We start from the raw sequence: 24,598 nt of genomic DNA, 5'->3' as shown, positions 1-24,598 counted from the left end.
AAAAAAAAAACAGGAAATTAGCGGGAGGTCTAACTTTGGGTCTGTCTTGGTTGCTAATTTTGGGTTGTCTAGGTTAAAAAAGGGAGCTCGAAATTTTGTTTGGTTTGAAATCTACACAATGGGGGTAATAAGTCTTAGTTGGAGTAGTAGGAAGTTTAGTCTTCTACTTTATAGGTTATGGGTTCGATGCACGGTGACAATACCAAAAAAAAAAATCTACACAATGCAATCCGTATGAAAAATATAATTATTTATAAACTATATTCCCTTGTTGTCACCGATAACTTTTTCGACTGAGCAAAATGTAGGATATAGCTTTTGTAACGGATCAATTACGTGGTTGGTGTTCTATCTCAATCTTATGTAGGAACTCACATTTGTTTCTTTCTTAAATTAAACTAATTTTGTCATAATGCGATTGATATCATTTCTTTAATTTGGTAAGCTGATATGATACATCAATCGAAGTACACTAAGATATCAGGTTTATTTGATTAGTTTACTAATGTATGAAGTTGAGTTAACAGAGAGATAGTGAAAGAGAGAAGTCGAGATTGAGAGAGGTAGAAATGAAGGAGAATTAGTATTCTCTGTGTATTCCAATAAGTATTAGGTACAAGAGTATATATAGGTTTGCTAATAAGATAAGTAACAACAAAGATTACATAAAATCATATCTAGGAGAATCTAAACTATCATTTGACCGAGTCTATCAATGATGTGTTGCTCGGTTGTGGATCATCCGTGGGTATGAGACGCGGGTCAGGTCGTGATCCATGCTTGATCCGTGATATAATGTTACATATGGGTTTGGTTGATATAGCTAATGTTACATATGGCTAAGTTATTAACAATGTTAATTGAAAATTGAACATCTCCAATATTACCTAAAACAACTGAAATACTCAAAAGAAAATTCAAATATTGAGTCTAATCTTGAAATGTAAACTAGGTGTTACGTTAAAACAAAACTCTAAAAACACTTAGAGTTTTTCAATTTGAATCTTAAATTAGATGCTCTAAGTATAGTATTTCGAGAAAAGTTTAAGTTGTAGATAATTAGTTGTCAACAATGTGGTATTATGTTCATTTTCTAAGAGTTCAAATCCTCCTTAGATGAACTCCCATTATATATATTTTTTAGTACATTAAAAACAACCCCAAATAGCCAGATGTGGCCCCGAGACACTTGTGCTGCTAGTAGCAGTAATGGATTGTCATTGGAGAGTATCTATTTCAATTTTTTTAGTTGAGAAGAGTAGAGGCGCTACAAAACCCTCATAAACTGATTGGAGTCGAGGAGGAATGTCAGTTTGGAGCGTCATATGCGATTCTGCCGATGATGTCTTGTTCAATTTGCTAATTGGTCTGCATGCTCGTTACTTTTTTGTGGGATGTAGCCAGTGGCGGACTCAGGATTTTTTGCTTGTGGGGGGCACTTTTAGTTATAATAAAAAACTTTAAATTATGTACAAAATATGATGTGACATTCAAGCGAGTAAATTTTCTATCTTATAGCTACACCTCTAACCAACTCGACTAATGGTAACTTGTGGGTCGCATTGACTAAGATTCAATATAAATAATTAGTCTTATACAAACTCGAATTATATAAAAAATAATATGTGTAAGTTTTATTTCAAAAGAAACAAAGTCCATTATGTCTTAAAAACTGATCATCACATCTTACGTTTGTAAAACATTTAAAGGAAAAGACGGTAGACGAAATTTAGAAAAAAATAGTCAATATACACACAAACATATATATTTATATATATATTATATATAATGAAATAAAAAATACATAATAATATGAGGAAAAATGACTCGAACAAAGTTAACATCCGTGTCAAACTCATAAAGAGAAAAAGGAAGAATTGATTTGATAATGGGAATCCATGAGAAAAATACAGGGTGTAAAGGACAACTAATAACAAGACAGGGCCCAAACTAATAACAAAAGAAGTACCACAAATGAATTTACCTACAAAAGTTAAATAAAGAATGGATGATGGGAATTGAACGCTAAAAGTGGAGGCTGAGGGAATCCAACGGGATATCTAGTATTCGGCCCACCAGTACAAAAGTAAGTAGTTGAAATTTAATGCTAGTAAACTTAATAATGTGTGTTTAACTATTTTAATTAAATATATATTAAGGCCTGTGGGAGTATGTGTCCCCACAGGCCCTTACGTGGGTCCGCTCTTGACTGTAGAAGAAAATAATGTTGGTAAATTGCGACATTAGTTTTTGAATTCCTTCCGTATGACTGATGGTTTGCCATTGTATAGTCTACTCGGGTATTGAAGGTGGTTGACAATGACAATGTTGAGATTATCACTCTCCATGTAAAGATAACTGATGTGTAGCTCTACCGCCCATCTGATGGCACAAAAGATAGCGTTACATTCACATTCTTCTGGACTCCGCCCTCTTGTTGTATCCGTCACAGCTACTATGAAGTTTGCTTGATCGTCATGGATTATGCATCTTATGTCTGTTAGTTCTGTCCGACTTTTGAAAGAAGTGTCGACATTGATTTTAAGATATGGTGTTGTAGGGGATTCCATTTATGTTGTTGTCTTTTGCCTATCTTTTTATTTGTTGGGTTGGCGTGACTTTGATTCTGTTTATGACTTGAGTTGGGGATTGTAGCTGCATATTAAAGCATTTCTCACATCGTGCCTTCCATATGAACCAAAGAATATTAACATATAAGTTAGTAGAATTAGTATCTATATCTTTTCATTGAAGGATCCCATCGCTGACAAAGTTAATATTCTCCATTATAACATTAAAATAAAACTATATAAATCTGACATAATAGCAGTGTAAGAGAGCATGATCTAACGTCTTAGTGTTGTTACAGTAGATGCATTTATAGTCGTTACCAATGTATTTACCAATTTTATATCGGGTTATTTCCCTTCCCCTACTTTGTGACCAGCTTCCCGCCTGGCCCCCCACTTTACGAGAAATACCCATATGGCCCCCTTCCGTTATAACACCGTTACTCTCTCTCCTCCATCTCTTTTTCTCTCTCTCCCATGTCACGCCACATCATCTGTTACGCCACCTCATCACCTTCTCCGACAGAGGTTGCCGGTCGGCCAAATTTCCGGCTAACGACCTTCAAACTAATTTTTTTTTCTCTCATCCTCTCTCTCTCTAACACTACTCCGGCGAAGGGAGACCTTCGCAGGAGTGGTCTGTTCTTCACTGAACATACCGAGGTCTGTTCTTCACTGAACAGACCTGGTCTGTTCTTCACTTAACAAACTAAGCCGGAGTAGTGTCAGAGAGAGACAGAGGAAGAGAGAGAAAAAAGGAAATTTTTTTATGTTATTTAGTTTGAAGGTCGCCGGCCGGAAATTTGGCCGGCCGGCGACCTCTGCCGGAGATGGTGATGAGGTGGCGTAACAGATGATGTGGCTTGACATGGAAGAGAGAGAAAAAGAGATGGAGGAGAGAGAGAGTAACGGTGTTATAACGGAAGGGGACCATATGGGTATTTCTCGTAAAGTGTGGGGCCAGGCGGGAAGCTGGTCACAAGGTAGGGGGCCATTAGGGAAATAACCCTTTTATATCTGATAGGTAAACTTTTTGTACAACATTTCTGAAAAAATAGTTTGATCCGAGATATAGTACTTTAATGTTCTAGATGAAATACCAGTCTACCGGATTGTATTGATTGGAGTTCTGGCTATTCCTGAGATGTTGATATATAGGAATGTTATTTTAAGTATTAAACTGCAGGATAACGGAGTATCTATTTTATGTCGAGTATAACCATTGAAAAAATATATGTTTAATAAATGTGTCTTATTTTTTGGTCAGAGGGAAAACCAATATCTAGTTTATGACTTGTAGAGGCTTATCATCAATAATATACTTGAAAAAAAAACTAATCCAGTGAATTTTCCAAATAAATTATAAAATACTAGCTTTCCTTCTCGCTGCGATAGTCTATATTTTGTCCATTATTATTTATTCGTAATAGATGAGTGGTCTAATATATGTTATTCAATAGTTTCAATATGATTACCAGAGTTACAATTCATAATATTTTCAATTATATACAATTCCACTTTCCAATGGGGAGGGCTTGAATAAAGCATTGATACAAAAATTTAATATGCTCGTAGAAGTCATAAACCCAAATTTGCATAAGTTTCACTATTAAACTAAAAAGTTTTACATGTGAAATGTTAAGTTTTTAGTCATCTAACTCAAAACCAATTGACAATGAGCGAAGAGGACTTAAACATTACATGCTTAGTTGCTAGATACCTTTTCTCCTATATGGGACTATTCTCACACGCTCCCTCCCATGTGGCGTATTTCAGCCTAACACGACCTAGCTTTGACACCATGTTAAGTTTGTAGTCATCCAACTCAGAACCAATTGGCAATGAGTAGAGGGAATCTAGACATTTTATTTTTAGTTGCTTGATACCCTTTCTCCCACGTGGAGCATGTGTGGCTTTTCAACCGATCACATGCGAGTCTAGTTCTGATACCATGTTAAGTTTGTGATCATCCAACTCAGAACCAATTGACAATGAGTAGAGAGAACTAATTGACAATGAGTAGAGAGAACTAGACATTATATTCTTGGTTGCTTGAGACTCTTTCTCCCACGTACAACTATTATCAGGGTAAATAATATATATGCTGGGCCCTTCCTTTTTCATTTTTGTCATGTTTTGAGCAATAATGTTGTAGACATATTCATGCAACTCCTAGAATCACTTTAATTCCATGTACTTACTATTCATGACTAGAACTATTCAACCAGCAGCCTAGCTAGACCTCCCTTTTTCAGTTTTGTCATGTTTTGAGTTCTTACACGGATGCTTCAATAATGTTGTAGACATATTTTGAAAAAGTTTATCCTATAAATATACATCTCCTTATATCCAAACAATATGTACTTTCGGCACAGAATTTATAATTTAGAGAGAGAGAGTGTCTACTTACATTGAGAAAACTTGAGAAATAAAGTCCTACTATATACTAAAACAACATCAAGAAGATATGGCTGCTACCAATAGTTTGTTCTGCAATCTCATGCTTCTAGTGATCATGGTTGGTAATTTTAGTTCCATGGTAACAATCTCTTCAGGTGCAAATCTCTCTCCCAACTTCTATGACAAAGTCTGTCCAAAGGCTTTGCCCACCATTAAGAAAGTGGTGGCAGCTGCCGTGCAGCGGGAAACTCGTATGGGTGCTTCTCTCCTTCGTCTTCACTTCCATGATTGCTTCGTTAATGTAAGAATATTAGTCTTTTTTTACATATCATTTGAATCAATTCTTTGAAAACCGTTATAACTTGTGTGAGATTAGTCTCACGTGGAAAATGATGTTCTACTGTCTAAAACACATTAACTTATTACTAATTAATTTTGAGTTTGATGATCACAAATTAAACATGATATTAGTTAGGCTTACACTGATAGGTTTAAAAATCACAAGTGCTCTAGGTTATTTGAAAAGAAAAAAAGACAAGTGTCGGACTCAAAATAAATACCAATAGTTCTACATGGAAAAATAATGATCTAGTAGCAAGCAAGAATACCAATTGGTAATGAGTTAGATGACATCCTATTCTTCATAATTTTGTCCAAGTGAAGGAATTCTTTACTTTTTTTTTTTTTATTAGGCTTCTTTTGAAACCTACGGTAAACTTGTTGGGGCTACAAAATGAAATAATGGAAAGTTTTAAAGGTGCATCTCTCAAGGCAAATTTAGGGGGATTGTGTGAGGAGAATGAGGTGCCTTTAGCATTTCTGGTGGACGCCTATAAAACTTCCCTTAAACAAGCAAGTGTGTAGGACTAATTGTGATTTATGGGTAATGTAGGGATGTGATGGATCAATACTGCTAGACAGTACATCAAAAATAGATAGTGAGAAGAATGCATTTGCAAATGTTGGATCAGCTAGAGGATTTGAAGTGGTGGACAGGATTAAGTCAGAAGTCGACAAAGCCTGTGGGGCACCTATTGTCTCATGTGCTGATATTTTAGCGGTTGCTGCTCGTGATTCGGTCGTTCAGGTACTTTATTTTAGTCTTTCCCTCTAAACGGGCGTATCATTTAGTAAACCTTATTTTAGTACTTTAATTGATATCGATGATTTTGGTATTGATTATAGTTAGGAGGACCAACATGGAATGTTCAATTAGGGAGACGAGATTCGAAAACAGCAAGCAAGGCAGCTGCCAACAATGACATACCTGGTCCCTTCATGAGCCTCTCAGCTCTCATCAACAACTTCAAGAAACAAGGTTTGAATCAAGAAGACTTGGTTGCATTATCAGGTGGACACACTATTGGTTTTGCTAGATGTGGTGCATTCAAGAATAGGATATACAATGAGACCAATATCCACCCGAGTTTCGCCAAGAATCGACAAGCAACTTGTCCTAAAAATGGTGGTGATAGTAGACTTGCTCCTCTAGATCACACAGCTGCAAAATTTGACACAAATTACTTCACAAACTTGGTGGAAAGAAAGGGTCTTCTTCATTCAGATCAAGTCTTGTTTAATGGTGGATCAACTGATAACTTAGTGAAGAAATATACCAATGCTGGAGTTTTTTCAGCTGGTTTTGCTAAGTCTATGATTAAAATGGGAAATATTAAGGTTTTGACTGGAAATGCTGGTCAAATTCGATTGAACTGCAGAAAAGTTAACTCGTAAGGAACGAGGATGGCTAATATACTACTAGTCTTGGTCTCTCCAGTGGTGAGATTCACATGTTACCCGCCCAACAAATATGGGCTTTGCAGTATATTTTATTTTTGGGTTTTATACCGTATATATTTGTATTTCGGTAGGTTTGGTCTTTATGCTTGAGAAATTTCATTTGTTCATCAAGACGAATAGGTGAAATATATTTGTATATGGATAAAGATATTGTTCAAGAAAATGAAAGAAATTATTTTAGTTTGTATCGTATTTTCTTTCTTTTACCAATTTTTTTGTCTTATTTTCGAGTATTTTTATTTGTATTCGGAATGGTTGATTCACTTAGACAATTCATCACGCACCGGTCAAAATCCTGGTCGAAAAACTAAGAAAAGATGTAAAGAAAGTGATAAAGAGGCGTACCACATCAAATAACTAACTTAGGAAGCATATGGGGATTGAAAAGATGGGTGAACTGACATTCTACCAACTTAAAGATTACTTTAGAAAGAAAAATCAATCATATTTATCTATTGTAAGAATTGGATACTGTTATTTGTCACACCACCTTATAGTATTTTTTATTTGGTTGCAAAAACGTGCACAGTTAATGAGTCAACTGTCCTTATCTCGTGTGAGTGAATAATAGGAGAAAGACTAGAGGATATCATGAAAGTCCTACAAACACAACCAAGATGTTGAAAAACTTCTTTTTTATAAACTTTAGCTGTATTTTTTAGTTTATAGAGAAAATCATCAAGATTAACTATTACGTAACTAAAATTGTATACATAAACCCGAGACTCTATGTTACAAACTTTAGGAGAATAATTTGAAGCACATCAACCGTATGTGCAAAAGACAGAAAACTCAAGTTAAAAACGATTGAAACAGCAAAAAGATGTCGACATAATATCTCCGACTCTAACAAGATTTTGAATATCCTACCGAAAATCACCAAGGGTCACTAGAACCTACAAATCGTGTAAATGAACAATAAACCTTGAGCCACAAACTCTTTGGGAATATCTTTAAGTACTTCGATATACAAAATGGAGAAAAAAAATAAACTTACTTTAAGAATTGGACCAATATTCTAAAAACGACCAGTATCATATGTATCGACATAAAATCAACAAAGTGCACTAAACGCACAGCCTTAAAGGGAATAAATGTAAGTACCTTTTTACATAAATAAGGGACTAAAATTGTAAAAGAACTAAACAAAATGCGCACAAATTCATAAAATATTAAACTTTTTAAAACATTAATTTCATATAAATAGCTAAAACGTTAAGAGTTGTTAGAGAAATGCTTTAAGCTAGGTGTAAAATGCTGCAAATATTTAGCGGATCGATGCTCTAATAACATCTTTAGCTCTAACTGTTAGCCTACGTGGGTGAAGATAGGACTCCATGAATACTTTGGCTTAGTTATTTTCCTTTTCAGGTAAAAACTAGTAGAATTTTGTTGAATAAAATCCATTTGATGATCGGGTAATATCTGCATCTACATAAAATATAATCACAGTACGATAACAAAACAACAATGTAAAAATTTACGAAACATCTGTAAGCATCTATTACCGTTAAAACCATTCTTAGAGCAACAAACTTATGTTTGTAAGACACCTTAGATTATCTCTTCGTTTAGAAAATGTTATTCGAGCTACCAAAATATATGTAAAATTAAATAAATGCTACAAGAAACCCTAGGATGCTACATTTATTGTCGGTCGCTAAACAAACTCACTCATTCCATGCACTGACTTCCCAAAAGTTGGTTGACCTTTGAAAATCTATCGGAAACCGAAGTCAACTAACACGAAAATGATAACTTTGAGAAAAGGGTAACTATTTCTATGAAACCTAACTTAGGAAAGTCGAAAAACTAAAAATCGTAAATATGTTGTAAGTGATTATGTCGGGAAGTGGCTTCCCGAAATCGTCTTGCTACCTTCGATTCGACTGATCTCCTTTACCGTCAATGACAGAATAGGGGGTGGGGTACTTAGAAAGTCACTCTGATGCTCAAGTCAGTCCAGTGTTGTAGGCTCTAAGTTAATGAGAATTCAAAGGTTAAGGATCAGATCACTTCTCAGGTCAAACGTGTGAGGTTTGACTTAGCGGTGGTAAGGCACTGGTTTAATGTAGGCGACCACTATTGAAATCTTTCTGATCATAGTCATATGATCGTATCTTTCTCGATAAGAAAAGAAGATATCTAGCGCTATTTGGTCTTCGACGTAACCAACATATCTTTCAGGCAGAGCAGAGATGAAGGTGTCATGCTTACTTTCGCAGACCTCCTGTTTTAAGGCTCAGGTTTCAGAGCTGACTCAAGTCCTACCGTTCTGTTGGCCTTGAAGTCTTAACCAGGCTTGATATGCCTAGGAGACTCATGGTAACCTCTTGTTTTAGGGCTCAGGTGGTAGAACTCCTTGGGGTCCAAAACATCTGTTGATTTTGTCACGCATGCGCATTGGGGGTTCCTACACGTGTTGCCTAAGTCAATTGGTTGAGTTCTTGACTGGTCAAGGCAGAACAATATTTGGCTCAACATTGCAGATGTTCGACGATAATGGATGTTTGATGATAACGAATTTATCATGTTATTTGGCCTTCCAATGTAAGTGACATTTTCATTCGAGCACAAACATAAATGATGGCGTCAACTTACTTCTTTAGACCGTTCTGCAGGTGATTAAGTCACGACAGAGTTGAAGGTACCTAGGTTATTTGTGTCAACCTTCCATTTTAAAGCTCAAACGCTAGAGTCCTTTCGGGTCCATCCCTCAGTTGGTTTTGTTGGTCGTGTGTATTCGGAGTTTCGACACGTGAACTCAAAGTCAATCTGTTGATATAGTGACTGGTTAAAACAGATTAATATTTACCTCAATAGTGATAATCAAACAAATTCTTGGAGAATATACAAATTCTTTGCATATTACTTTTTCATGCTACATTTCTCGAAGAAAACCCATATTCTAGAAACATAATAGTTGAAGAAGATATGTGAATGATTTTGTGATATTCTTTTCGGAAAATGGTTGATATTGAACTATTAAGAAAAAAGGTTTAGTAGAATGAAAAAGTAAAAAAAATAACCTAAGTTAGAACACATCAAAGATAAACAAAGATAAATTTGTCTGAAATAGAATGATATTTCATTGATATATTAAGAGTTGTGTTACCATGGGTATTTATACAAAGTGAGTCAATATACATGAATGAAAACTACCAAATTTATACTATTCTATACTCTAATTATAAAGATATTATATATTAGTTGATATACTAATTGATACTCCCCCTCAAGTTGGAGTATAGATGTCTTTGAGACCCAACTTGCTTGATGCGTTGGAGAAGATTTGACTGTTGACTGCTTTGATTAGGATATCTGTTAATTGATCTTCAGAACGGACAAACGACACCTTAATATTATTTGCATCAAGTTTCTCTTTTATGAAGTGTCGATCTACCTCAACATGTTTGGTCCTGTCATGTTGCACTGGGTTATTTGCAATATAATTGCAACTTTACTATCATAATGCAATTCCATAGCTTGTTTGGATTTAAAACCTAGTTCTTCAATCAAATTCTAATCCATAATAACTCACATATTCCCTGTGCCACACTCCTGTATTCAAATTCAACACTTGACCTAGACACTACTTTTTGATTCGCCAAGTAACCAAATTTCCTCCTACAAAAGTGAAGTACCCAGATGTGGATCGCCTATCAATTACATTGTCTGCCAAATCTGCATCTGTATAACCTTCAACATCAAAATGACCATGAGAAGAAAGCATCAATCGTTTACTAGGTGGGGACTTTAAGTACCTCAAAATTCGAGTCACAACATCCATGTGTGCCTCATCGATGCATGCATAAATTGACTTACCACGTGTACTGCATATGCTATATCAGGTCTAGTATGTGATAAGTAGATCAATTTACCAACTAGAATATTTGTTGGTGGGCACCTTGTCCGGTAATAACTTAAGCTTGTGATTCTCCTTCATAGGAGTGATTGCTGGCTGACAATCCAACATGCCTGTTTCAGTTAAAAGATCAAGGAACTATTTTCGTTGTGACAAAAGAAATTCTTTGCTTCGAACAGGGCACTTCAATACCCAAAAAATACTTCAAAGCTCCAAGATCTTTCATCTCAAAATCTTTTGCCAAATGGTGTTGTAATGCTAATCTTTCTTCAGTATCATTTTCTGTTACTATCAATATCGTCAACATAAACAATGAGGCAGGTAATCTTGTCATTTTTTGGTTTGGAAAAATAAAGTACGATCTAAATGCTCAGTTTGTGTCCAAAATTTCTCATGGATTTACTAAACCTTCCAAACTACGCTTTTGGAGATTGTTTTAGTCCATACAAAGATCTATTCAGTCTACAAACCACATTACTTTTGATAGAATTTATCTTGCGTCCTAGTGGAGGGTCCATGTAAACTTATTCTTCTAAATCACCATGTAAGAAGGCATTTTTTACGTCAAATTATTGCAAAGGCCAATTTAAATTTGCTGCTAATGAGATGAAAACTCGAACTGTGTTCATCTTAGCCACTGAAGCAAATGTCTCAAAATAATCAATACCATAGGTTTGAGTGTAACCCTTAGTAGAAGTCTAGCTTTGTAGCGTTCAATAGTTTCATCTGCCTTATACTTAACTCTATATATCCATATGCATCCTACTACTTGTTTTCCTTCTGAGAGGGTGGTCACTTCTCAGGTTGAATTCTTTTGGAGTGCCTTCATTTCTTCGTTCATGGCTTAAGTCCTCTTCGGGTCCTTTAAAGCTACTGGCACATTACTTGGAATAGATACAACAGATAATTGACATGTAAATGACGCACATGACAGAGACAGTCTACGGATAGATATTTTGTATTCGAAATGAGATTAGGTTCATATTGTTTGTTGGGGATGTGTCTAGTAGTTCAAGGAGGTAATTGGTAGCTTAAATTTTCTATACCTTCTACAATGGAGGAACTATTAGAGGAATCTAGTTCAGTTACCTGTGGAGGATCAACTGGTTCTGCAGGGTCTGATTGGATGAGTGGTGGTGGTACTATAGGAGGAGCTGGAGTTGCAATGATATATTGTTCAATATTTATTACAGACTGATCAAAGCTATCACATCTTCAACTATTTTGGTGGATGAAATAGTGTTGTCAATAATATCCTCTGCAAATATAAAATTCTCCCCTTGTAGGGGATACTCGGAGTCTCTCCCTTAGAAATAATACTCACTCTCACAGAAAGTAACCCAGCTATAACATACATATTCTGAGTAGGTAGATGGTAACACCTATAGTCTTTATGAGTATTCGAATAACCAACAAATACACATTTACGTTCTCTTGGATCAAACTTACGAAGTTGATGAGGATAAATCTGAGTGTATGCAACACAACCAAATATGCGTAGTTCTAAACTTGTTGAAGATGAAATATTATGGAATGAACTCAATGTCTGTAAAGGAGTTTGGTATTGAAGAGTACTACATGGTGTCCTGTTTATAAGATATCTAGCGGAACAAAGAGCTTCACCCCAAAAATTCTGTGGCATATGGGCTCCCAAAAAAGAAGCACGAACAACTTCCAAAAGATGCTGATTTTTTCGCTCAACACCATTTTGCTGGGGTGTATTGGAAAATGTCGTTTGATGAACAATGTCATTCTGAATCAAAAAATTACTCATCTCATTAGAAGTATACTCTCCACCATTATCGGACTGTAGTGTCATAATCTTTTTTAAATTGTGTTTTAACATATAGACGAAACTGTTTGAACTTGTCAAAAACTTCACTTTTCTGCTTGAGAAGAAAAATCTATGTAATTCTGGAGCAATCATCAATAAATGTCACAAACCACCGAAAATCGCTAATGGTAGGAGTTTTAACCGGACCCCAAACATTAGAGTGAACAATCATAAAAGGCATAAAACTTTCATGTGATCTCAAATGACAAGAAGTTCGAAGACTTTTAGCCAAAATACAAGTTTCACAATGAAAATCCGATTCTATAAATTAGAAAGTAAATCTAGAAACAAACGTTTCAAATAACTGAATGATGGCTGCCCCAAACACCTATGTCATAACCAAATCTGTTTCATTCTTTCTGATTCATCTCCTTTAACATGATGTGACTGACTCAATCTTTCACTACAACCTTCTGTCAAGTCCAGGTAATATACTCGTCTTTTTCCAGTACCACATCCAATCAAGACCATGGTGAGAAGATCTTAAAAAAGACAATACGAGGGCCAAAAACACACGGTGCAATTTAAAGAACCAATTATTTGTGGAACTGATAATACGTCATAATCAAGAGAGGAAACAACTAAGACATGATCAAGACTCAATGATGGAGTGAGAGAAAAAATGCTTCTCCAAGGACCGAAAAGTAGTTCCATCAGCACTAGTAATATGGGTTTGGCTAGATGGGTTAGTGGAATGTAGACCGTCAAAGCTAGCTAGATGTCCTGTGGCCAGTAGCACCAGTGTCAAGTAAATGAGGGATCACATAATATGCCTGACGTAGCTAAAGCCGTAGCACTAGATGTACCTGCTGGAGATTCTGATGATGTCTCTAGAGCGCCGTCAGTAGATGTAAACGATGCTCTACTTGTATTCTTCTTTGGTCCCTTGTGAACCCATCTTGCTAGATAACCAATAATCTCATAATAACCTTTAATTGTATGATTTTCTAGGCCACACTTAGTACACTTCATTGGTGGTCGATTTTGACTAGAGTTTGACTTCTGGTTGTTTGGACGATATTGTTTGGATTTAGATGTAACTAAGGATGTGGCTTCGAAAGAAGTATTATAAAGCGACATAGTGCCCTGTCGATTAACCTCTCGCTTAATATGTAAATACACTGCTTCAAGTTCAGGCTTTGGTTCCATTCTTAAAATTTCACCTCTAACCTGATCAAAATTAGAATCTAATCCTGCAAGAAAAATATAAACTCGAAGACGCTCGATTTCCTAACGTCTAGTGTCTTAACTGTTGGGTTTTCCATGTTACTCGGACTTAACAGATCGAGTTCCTGAAATATCCTTGTAAGTTCACTATAATAATTGGTAACATAAACACCGTTTTGTTGCATTGTAAAACTTCTTCTATGCAGGTCAAATATTTTCGCTTCATCGGGTCCATCAGAATATATTTTTTAATTGCATCTCACACTTGCTTAGCAGTCGTATAATGAATAAATCGTCGCATTAAAGTGGGTTTCATAGCATCAAACGACCAACTTCTAACTTGACAATCTATAGCACGCCACTTGTTATAAGATGAATCCGTCTTTTCCGGTTGAGGATCTGCACCTGTCAAATAACCATGTTTTTCCTTTTTAGCAACCTTCGCCTCAATAATTTGATGCCATAATGAATAGTTATTTCATCTAGTTTAATACCGGCTAAAAAATATGAATTGTCGTCACCATTGACGGAGCCAACAGATGACCCATCGGTGATCAATGTTTGAGTATCTTTTTCACAAGCCATTAGTAAACAAATAGGAGAACTAAATAAACTTTTTTTTCTTAAAAAAAGAAGTAGAGAGAGAAGGCTAAGTTAATGACAGAGAAAAAAAAAAAAACTGTGTAAACTCAAAACCGATGTCGTTACCCGATGAAGAAATTCATTGTACTAGTCCTCTCCTAAATCTAAAGAAGAGAAACAAACCAATGTAAATCACTGATTTGCTGATGATATGAGAAGTAGACAGATCTGATGTTGAATATATATTCAACTCAAACCCCAATAATGAGAATGAAGATGATACGACGTAGAATTTTGCACAACTACTGTGAAGCATCAAGATCAATGCTCTGATACTATGTCTGAAATAGAATGCTATTTCATTGATATATTAAGAGTTGTGTTACAATGAGTATTTATATCAAGTGAGACAATATACATGAATGGAAACTACCAAATTTATACTATTCTACACTCTAATTATAAAGATATTATATACTAATTGTACGTACTAATTGATATTGATACTTATTGTCACGAAGCCCCAACCTTAGTTACACATAAATTCATACAATATCGTCCAGGCAACCAGAAGTCAGACTCTACTCAAAATCGACCACCAATAAAGTGTACTAAGTGTGGCCTAGAAAATCATACAATTAAAGGTTGTTATGAGATTATTGGTTATCCAACAGGATGGGTTCACAGGGGACCAAAGAAGAATACAAGCAGAGCATCGTTTGCATCTACTGACGGCACTTCAGAGACATCATCAAAATCTCTAGCGGGTACATCTAGCTTCAGGTGTATCACGCAATCCCTCGTTTACTTGTAATAGATCATAAATAATAGTAGGCTTGTGAACCCAAAGATAGGTCAGATAGGATAAGAAAACCCAAAGAAAAAGAAACACATAAAGATGTAGGTAAATTACTCTTAGAGACCTAAATTCCACTACGAATTATCTTTGGGATTTTGACCCATTGACCCAATGATTTTGGACCCAAAACTCATCCGTCCTAATAATAGTAGTCTCGTGGAGTTGTGAGGATATTCCGACATACATAGACAATAGAGAACCTCATAAGAATACCAACATTACAGTCTTTTTAATCATAGCTAATTTATTTTAAGTTGGATGTCCACAAACTGAATACCTCGCATCAATATTCTAGTGTTGACAAGACGAGTCCCTAACAATTTCTAATACCAGGGGCTTTTTTTTGATGTTTTATAATTTAGTTAAATAGGATTCTAAACCCCATTTCTCACTTTGTGAACAATCTTTTTATCATGCCAACATTTCAATAGCTTTTTATCCCTTTCAAAAGAATAGTGAAACACTATTCAACAATAGTGAACCAAAAGGAAATTGGAGAGGTTGGATAGCGGAAAGCAAATAAGAAAGATGGATTTTAGTCAAATCAGAGAAAATGAATAGTGGAATACTTAACTACCCTCTCTAATTCAAATACTAGATTACCCAAACTCTAATGCACTAGCTTGTTACTTTTTTGAAAGTTCCATTCAACCTCAAAAAGGAACTCTTCAACAAAAAAAAAATCCTCAAAAAGGAACTATTTTTTTTTTTTTTTTGTTGAAAGCCTCAAAAAGGAACTAAGTATTGATTAAGTTCAATAAGTATAACTTCTAGTCTTTGAAAAGTCTAAGACTAGTTTTAACCCACTTAACAGCCTCATCTACCATACTTTAATTTGGGCAGGCAAACTCTTAATCAGTTTTACCCATATCTTACACGTGTCATGTTCTTAAAGGGCGGCATGTTTACACTTAATTGTCTTTTTTTTTGGCAAAGACTCCAAAACCCATTACATGATATGGGTAGTCATGAAATAAAAGACAACTCAATGAGCACATACACTGTCAAAAATTGACGTTTGAGATCTTAGAATTTAGTGATTAAGCTTGCAACGTTTAGATTAGTCTTTGCAAATTCTTACCCTTGATCGTAGCCGGAGTGATAATGTGTTCGGAAGTAGAAATTGGACATGCCACGTCATCATTCTGACCATGCTCTAAAATGTCTGACCATGTAATGTCGTTAAAATAAAAATCCAAACAGAAGAAACCAATGAATAATGTTGTCTAGTATCAAAACTTGAAAAACTCGTCTGGTTTAAGTACAACGGATCAACAAGTTTTATGTTTTGGAATGAAGCTTCTACTTCGGAATCGACTTATCGAGTTCCAGTTAGGCCCTCAAATAAACAACTTTTAAAAATTTCTACTTTAGAATCGACTTATCGTTCCACTTTTTTTTGTTGTTGAGAACTTATCGTTCCACTTAGGCCCTCAAATAAACAATTTTTATAAAATGTGGTGTTAGCTAAGATTCATAATTTCATATATTCCAAGAAAAATAACCCATCTAGGGATGGTAACATGTGACTCACCAAAAAAGAAAGTAGAAAAGTAGGGGATAAATTATTAGAAATCATCAAAAACATCTAAAATATAGGTAACACCCCAAATTTGCCATGCAAAAATGAGAAAAACAGAAAGATGAAAAAGTTTACTTGCTTTATAGTCTGGCTATATATATGTTCTTACTTCCAATAAAAAAAAATAGCTATATGTACTTTGAAGTCTAGAAATGGGACCATATTTGACAAAAAATATATACCTACTACATAAAACACAAAGGTCAATCTTTTACAGTATTAATTAGGTGTTTAGCTGTGTAATCTTAATTACCACCATCAACTTTTCTCTTTTTTTCTTCAACCCTAACTAAAAAAAGTAGATGTGAAACCATTTTGATGCCATGCAATGCACTGAAAAGTTTATTAAATTTGGGGTGCTTGTATTAGGTGAACGGTCAGCACCAAATATCAATAGTTGATAAATGATAACTCTATAAATAGCTCACTAACTTGACCTTGCTCTCATAACCATTTAGTCTCCCTTCTATTACTCTTACTAGAGCTAACCTAGCAACTACTATAACAATGGCTTCTTCTTCTTATTCCATGGTTTTTGTTGTCATGATATCTCTTATTCTTTTTTCATCTGCTAGCATCTCTTCTGCTCAACTCTCTACTAATTACTACTCGAAAAGTTGTCCCAATGTCCTTACGAAAGTGAAGTCTGCTGTTCAAACGGCTATTGGGAAGGAACGTAGAGCCGGTGCCGCTCTACTTCGCTTGCACTTCCATGATTGTTTTGTCAATGTAATTGTTGTTTCTCTCCCTTTTGGTCATTTGATCCTTTTAGGTTTCCCCTCCCTTGCTCTTACATATATAACTGCCCAACCAGAGGAGTTGCAAACAAAAAGGCTAAACGGACTAGAATTTGATCTTTTTCGTACCCCATTTATAAGTATAAAATAGAATTAATAGTATATGAGTTAAAAAGTAGTACCATAATTATTGGTAAAGACTTTGGTCAAACTAGAAATAGGATAGGGTTTTACTTCTCAAAGAGGGTGACCACAAGACCATAATCACTCAATTATTAATTTCATGAGGAAATTGTTAACAAATTTAGACTTTTTTTTTGTGGAATCTCTTAATTTCTTCTAGAATATCTTATTATTAAATTATGTTAGTTCATGCTTAACATTTTCATAAAGACAATTTACTGTTTGGACTAGGAAAAATCTGATTTAGTTTGTTTGGTAATAGGGATGTGACGGATCCATATTACTAGATGATACTTCAAGTTTCACAGGAGAGAAAAATGCTATTCCTAATAGAAATTCAGCAAGGGGATTTGATGTTGTCGACAATATTAAGACTGAGGTCGAAAAGGCGTGCCCTGGAATTGTTTCTTGTGCTGATATCTTAGCCATTGCTGCTCGAGACTCTGTCGTTACTGTAAGTATATATAATAATATAATATTTTTTAAAAATCACATCATATTTAATTATTTCATAACAAAATTAGTAAAAAATAAAATATATTGTTTGATGAAACTTAATTATTTTTTTTATTGCAGCTTGGAGGGACAAGTTGGGATGTGAAACTTGGAAGAAGGGATGCTAGAACTGCTAGTCAGTCTGCTGCTAATAATGGGATCCCACCTCCAACTTCTAACCTTAATAACCTAATCTCAATCTTCCAATCTAATGGTCTCTCTGCTAATGAAATGGTTGCTTTATCTGGTATAAGATCTCTACTTATCAATTTACTTCTTGGGGACTGCCCTTAGTAGTAATTTCCATCCTGGAATTCTTTTTGCACTTCTTGTGGGGTGCTTATTGTTTCTTTTTCAAATATGGGAATTAAATCACTCATTTATTTCTGACTCTTCTGATTCTGATTCATCTAAGTTTGTCTAAAGTAGGGTACAAAGTGTCTCCAAGACAGACGTTTTTGCGAGTCAGATTTGACTAGTCAGACATAGAAACACTTGAGACCATCTAAATAATTTTTTGTAACGGTTTTTTCGAAAACTATACAGGTGCACATACAATTGGAGTAGCAAGATGTACTAACTTTAGAGCTAGGATTTACAATGAGACCAACATCCTCGACACTTCCTTTGCAAGAGCAAGACAAGGGAACTGCCCAAGGACTTCAGGTTCAGGAGACAACAACATAGCACCACTTGATCTTCAAACTCCAGCCTCTTTTGATAACAAATACTTCACAAATCTCATCAACAAGAAGGGTCTTCTTCATTCTGATCAACAATTATTTAACAATGGGCCGACCGATTCGCAAGTAAGAGCTTATAGTAGCAGTCCTAGCACTTTCAATTCTGCCTTTGGCGCCGCTATGATAAAGATGGGAGACATTAAACCACTCACAGGCTCGAACGGGGAGGTTCGAAAGAACTGCAGGAGGATTAATTAAGTTTAGTGAATCAATGAAGAGTACTTTATAAAGTTATAATCAAAATGTTTTAAGTTTTTCTTCTATGTTTAAGTTGGAGTTATGTGTTTGAGATTTCCTTTCCAAAAAAGAGTAATCTTGTTAAGTGAAAACTGAGTGTTTCAAATTTGTGTTAATGTTTGAAATCATTATATAGAAACTTGTTCTTTGTTAAAAATCTTGCATCCCCACAGTACAATGGGGCACTTATAATACTTCCTTAGGGTAAAGGGAAGTGTTAGCCTGTTAGGGGTAAAACTAATTTTACAATTGGAATTATGTAAAAGACAAATTTTTTTATAACGAAACACATAATTTGTACACACACTTCACCTTCTTTCCAGAGTCTTGCCCAACCTCTACGTCTATGAAGGATTTAGATTTTCGTATTGAGGAAAACCATATACCTCCGTATTTATTTATAATTGAAGAGTATTATATATAAAAGAAGTATGGCCAAAACTCCCTACAAAGTTTGGACTTTGGTTAAAAACGATTAGTCAATTTTTTTAGTCTTCAGCTTCCTTAGTACTTTTTTAATTTGCAACACTTTGCGACAACTTTGCGGCGCTTTGCGACAACTTTGCGGCGCTTTGCGACAACTTTACTGTGCTTTGCAACAACTTTCGAGCACCCTGCAACACTTTACTGTGCTTTGCAACACCTTTGTAAAAAAATATTGGATGTAACCAAACAAAATACAAATATTTGGGGGGTTTAACAAATAAAATACAAAATTTGGATTTAAAATAAAATAAAATATAACTTGTTTTTTTAACTAAAAAAAGTTTAAAATTAGGTTTTCGACCGAATTTCGTGTACTTATAAATTATAATGGACGGAAACAAATGACATATATGGAAACATTTCTAATTTTTATACATTGTATCTTGGATATATATATATATATATATATATATAAGAACATTTCGCTTGATTTATATTTTGGGCAATAATGTTTGATTGGAGTCCCACTTTTACCCTTATTACCCTCCCGCAAATTGAACAAAGGACTAACCAAAAAGTTCAATTTGGGAAATAACTTGAGGAGAGAAGCTTGATGAGACAAGGCCATATGCTTCATTAAGGCAATAATGGATTGGTTGTTAAGAAGCTTTTGTTTGGTGTAGATAACGCAAATACAAGTAAATCAGGACAGTTGTAACAAGCATACATAACATAATCACAACGGATCCAGAGGTTATTTAATAAAAAAGTTGAACTTAATGAACATAACCACTCTCGGTTTAGAGGCATATGGCAACAAGATTACACTTAGTGAACACAATCACGACGAATTCAGAGGTTCTTGGCAATACAAAATCAGTGTCAGAACTGAAGTAATAATCGACGACCGAGAAGATTTTCCAACTGGGAAGAAACAAAATAACCGCTCCTCTCAAAATTGCCCAGTTTTACGATGCTTTTGTGATAGCGACTCTTTCGTAGAGTTCTCTTGAAGACTTTTCTCAGTTGCTTATGTTTTAATTATTCTCTTAGAACCAGCTTCGACCATTCTTGCAAGCATTGTCCATCCAAATCTATTCTTGTTGACAATGATATAGCTCATTCGATACTTAGTTTCCTAAAATTTACATTAACATTGTCAGACAATCGAGTTCATCCAAGGATAGAGTTAAAATGAAGAAAAATAGTGGAATTCAGCTTCTTGAACCTTTCCTATCTAAAGACAACATGGAAATTAAAATGAGTTCCTTGATTTCTTTGTGATCTCAGACTCAGAATCAATCCGAGACCTTGTTTTGGCTCTCGAACTAATCAGTCTGAAAAATAGACCTAAAGATGCCACAGGTTAAACGATCAGTCCCCTTTTTGGTGGGCGGATAGTAATTTCAGAAACAAAAAATGAGCGTTTGGTCCAAATTTTTGGGGGGAAATGGGCGTTTTGTCCCTTCTCATCCAAATATGCATTTCCAGTCCAAAGAGGGAAGACAGCTCACACTTTTCTGTGACAGCTCACACTTATTTGTGACAGATTTTTAAAAATCCCACTATTACCCTTCCTCTTACTTCCTGACGCCTTTGTCAGCTGATGGAGAGGGAACAATTAATACCATTTAATGAGGGATGGAGATTTGACGTTAATTGTTCCAAAAATCTCTCTAAACTCTGGCAATCACACCTAAATATCTCCAAATCTCCTTATTTTGTGCTTATTTCTCTCTCTAAATCCTTCTCAAAACCGTTTCATCTCTCTATATTTCATTCAAAGTTCAAATTTTCAGCCAAATTTTCAGCTAAAATTTGAAAGCCCGCCCATAAGTTAGAAAGATTGAGTCTGAGAAGCTTATTTATACCGAGATTTTGGTCATTATCTTCCCAACCTCTGCTCTTCCTCTGACTTTGTTTTCTTCTTTCAGGTGAAACTTTCTTATTTGTTATTCCTTTGTCTTCAATGCTTCTGATTTTTGTCTTCAATGCTATCCTAAATATTTCACCCGAAACCAATGAGACCATGATCTTCTTTGTCTTCAATGCTATCCTAAATATTTCACCTGAATATTTCTGACTTTCATAGCTAAGAAACTTAATTTAATGCTCTCCTAAACAATTACCTTCAAGGTTTCACCCTGAATGTTTCTGTTTTTTTTTCAAACGCTCTTATATTCCAGGTTTATTTGTTGGCGTTACATAATGGATGGCCTTGAAGAAATAACCAACCTGTCAAACACAGGTTCATTCACGTATGGAAGTAAATTTATATTGTTATGTAAAAACTGAATCCTTGTTGATAACAAGATTCGTATTCTCATTTTCTTTTCTGTTTTCCTTTCAGTCAAATGCTTTTGAACGTTGGATCAACCGGTCCTCTCTGGTGAATGGATGTTTATGTTACTTTCTTTAATACTTCTCTTTTGCTTTTACATCGATTACTTGAATGAATGTTTACTTGAACTACTCAGGGTGGAGCGTGACTTTTTTTGTTCTACCCCTCTTCCTGTAGCTGTAGCACACGCTAGATATGCTCAACAGGAACGACAACGGTAGTCTACTTTAATACTCCTCATATTTCATAATAATTCATAGTAAACTCATTGATTTCCATTGTACAATCTGGTTTCCTATAAAGTAGTAATTACCTTATTTAGATAAGTGCGTAAATTGTCTTATTTACAGTTAACTCTTTGATTTTCAGTAAACCAACTGGTTTCCAGTAAACAAAATGATTTTCTGTCAACTACATAGTTCTCTAACCATATACCTGTGTAAGCTGTGTTTGTTTTAGTAAAGTCGATGTTTCCCGTAAAACTAGTCTGTTTCGAGTAAACTACCTGATGCACTAACATATATGTTCCTGTAAAATAAACTCAGTTTCCTGTAAAATAAGAATTACCCTATTCATATATGTTCGTAGTCTTGTTTACAATAAACTCATTGGTTTCCGGTGCACTAACAGGTTTCTGGAAACCAGAAAGATTTTATGTGAACTAGATTTTCTGGCTATTGACAATTGTTATGTTTCATGCAGTTTCCCACAAGATTTTATATCTCCCTCTTCAACAACTCATGCTGAGGCATCTACTGCGCTCGTTAGGAGTGAACCTCTACGATCAGATAGTTGGCCAGAAGTTTTTACATCCATTGGGCAGGAATTTCCCGGAGGTGCTCCTGCTTTTCGACAAGCTCTTAGTCGATATTCCATAAAACATGGATACAATTATAAATTCCTTAAGAATGATCTATCCCGGATAACTTGTATATGCAAAACCCCCAGCTGTGGTTGGACCATTCATGCTGTTGCTCCTCTAAAGTCCCGTTCCATGTTTGTTCTTAAAGCTTTCAACCCTGTCCATACGTGTGATGATTTTGTATTGTCTACTCGTAAGCCTAGGCTGTCTACAGAAACTGTCAGCCAGTTAATAGCTGATGACATCCGAGAGAATCCTACAAAGAGTACGAAAGACATTATAACATCATTTAAAAAGGATTATGGTATAGCTCTTAGCTACTATTATTCATATAAAGCTCGGAATGCTGCTATTTCTTTAACATATGGTGAAGAAGAGGATTCATATGCGAAGCTCCAGTGGTATGTGGATGCACTATCTCGATCTAACCCAAATAGTCATATTGATCTTCAAGTCGATCCAGTTTCTCGTCGTTTTGTTAGAATTTTTATTGCTCTTGGAGCGAGTATCGAAGGCTACAAGCACTGTCGACCGTTAATATTTGTTGATGGTACCTTTGCCAAAACCAAATACAATGGATGCATACTTGCAGCGGTAGCAAAGAATGGAAACGATGGTACGTACGGCCTAGTATAGTTTTCGGAAAATTACCTGATTTTCTGATCACTAGTTGATTTTCTGACCACTATCTGATTTTTTGACCACTAGTTGATTTTCTAACCACTACCTGATTTTCTGACCACTACCCAGGTTTTTGAAAACTTTCTGGTAAGAAAATAAAATAAATGTTTGTTGCCTCTGCTGATTCATTACTGATTCATTGCAGGATTGTTTGTTGTTGCCTACGCTGTTGTTGATGTAGAGAACGATCCAAACTGGACATGGTTTTTCTGCAATTTGGGACGAGTTGTCGCTAGTAGTCCAGAGTTGACGTTTATGTCTGATCGGCACCATGGTATTATAAATGCAGTTTCCAACATATTCCCAGAGGCCCACCATTCATATTGTGTATGGCATTTACGCAACAATATGAATTTACGTGTCAAAAATGGTGCCAAGAAGTCTGACTACTTCCAGTCACTAATATTTAAAGCTGCTCGGGCGCTAACTGTTCCAGACTTTCAAAAGTACACTACTGAACTTGTTGTCATGGGCGGCAATGGAGTGCAGTCATTTTTGTACTCTGTCAATCCTAAAAACTGGGCCGATGTATATTTTCCAGGTAATAGGTATGGTTTGATTTGTTCTTCTCTATCGGAGTCTTTCAATTCTTGGGTAAAGGACGAGAGAGTTCTTCCCATTTCGGTCATGCTCGATATGTTGAGGGTAAAAATAATGAACATGATGAACGATCGAAGGATTGAATCGGCCTCCTGGAACTCATTCCTATGCCCAAAAGTCAATGAGACAATGAAGTCCAGATTTAATGTTGCCTGCAGTTGGAAATGTCTTCAGTCTTCTGAATTCAAATATGAAGTTATGTCGAACCCCAGCCACTCCGTTGATCTTGCTAATCTGACTTGCTCATGTCGTAAGTGGCAAGTTCAAGGTATTCCATGTGAACATGCTATCTTGTGTATTAAAGTGCATGGAGGTGATTCCTCAAAGTTTTTTGATCCTGCTGTCACAACGGATGCTTATTGTAAGACCTACAGTCTTTCAATCAACCCTGTCCCTACTTTTGATGCACCAAAGTCTTTCGATAAAGCCAACATGATACTTCCTCCCTTAACCAAGAAGCGTCCCGGGAGACCGCGAACTGTTAGGATTGAAAGTGCCGGGAACTTTCGGAAAAGACAGAGGGTATGTGGTCGATGTAAACAACTTTGTTATCACAACAGTGCTTCGTGCAACCAACCTATTTAGTGGTTGTAAATGTTCTTCATTTGAGCTGGGGAAGAGTGTGCACCGGGCA

General features: G+C 35.6%; 4 protein-coding genes across 6 annotated transcripts in view; 3 read left to right on the top strand and 1 right to left on the bottom strand.

The window, feature by feature from the left end:
* The window catches only part of LOC147549909 (uncharacterized), an 85,768-nt gene that overhangs the window by 54,760 nt on the left and 6,410 nt on the right, over nt 1-24,598 (bottom strand). The window lies entirely within an intron of this gene.
* On the top strand, nt 4,852-6,962 carry LOC147549912 (peroxidase P7-like). The gene is made up of 3 exons (XM_086671329.1): nt 4,852-5,271; nt 5,863-6,057; nt 6,156-6,962. The coding sequence occupies exons 1-3, from the start codon at nt 5,038-5,040 to the stop codon at nt 6,702-6,704; spliced, it is 978 nt and encodes a 325-aa protein (XP_086527455.1). The 5' UTR covers nt 4,852-5,037; the 3' UTR covers nt 6,705-6,962.
* On the top strand, nt 17,112-19,202 carry LOC147549911 (peroxidase 4-like). The gene is made up of 4 exons (XM_086671852.1): nt 17,112-17,388; nt 17,842-18,033; nt 18,156-18,321; nt 18,621-19,202. Exons 1-4 carry the CDS (start codon nt 17,167-17,169, stop codon nt 19,013-19,015), a joined length of 975 nt encoding a protein of 324 aa, XP_086527978.1. The 5' UTR covers nt 17,112-17,166; the 3' UTR covers nt 19,016-19,202.
* LOC147549910 (uncharacterized) lies at nt 20,291-24,549 on the top strand. Its single transcript, XM_086668398.1, has 6 exons — nt 20,291-20,373; nt 21,667-21,738; nt 21,831-21,869; nt 21,958-22,038; nt 22,524-23,299; nt 23,510-24,549. Exons 1-6 carry the CDS (start codon nt 20,291-20,293, stop codon nt 24,547-24,549), a joined length of 2,091 nt encoding a protein of 696 aa, XP_086524524.1.

Source organism: Eschscholzia californica, unplaced genomic scaffold (genome assembly GCF_041429995.1).
Source record: "Eschscholzia californica isolate CP2 unplaced genomic scaffold, dmEscCali1.0.p SCAF_3, whole genome shotgun sequence".
NCBI classification, from domain to species: Eukaryota; Viridiplantae; Streptophyta; class Magnoliopsida; order Ranunculales; family Papaveraceae; genus Eschscholzia; species Eschscholzia californica.
This window is presented reverse-complemented; position numbering and strand designations above follow the sequence as displayed.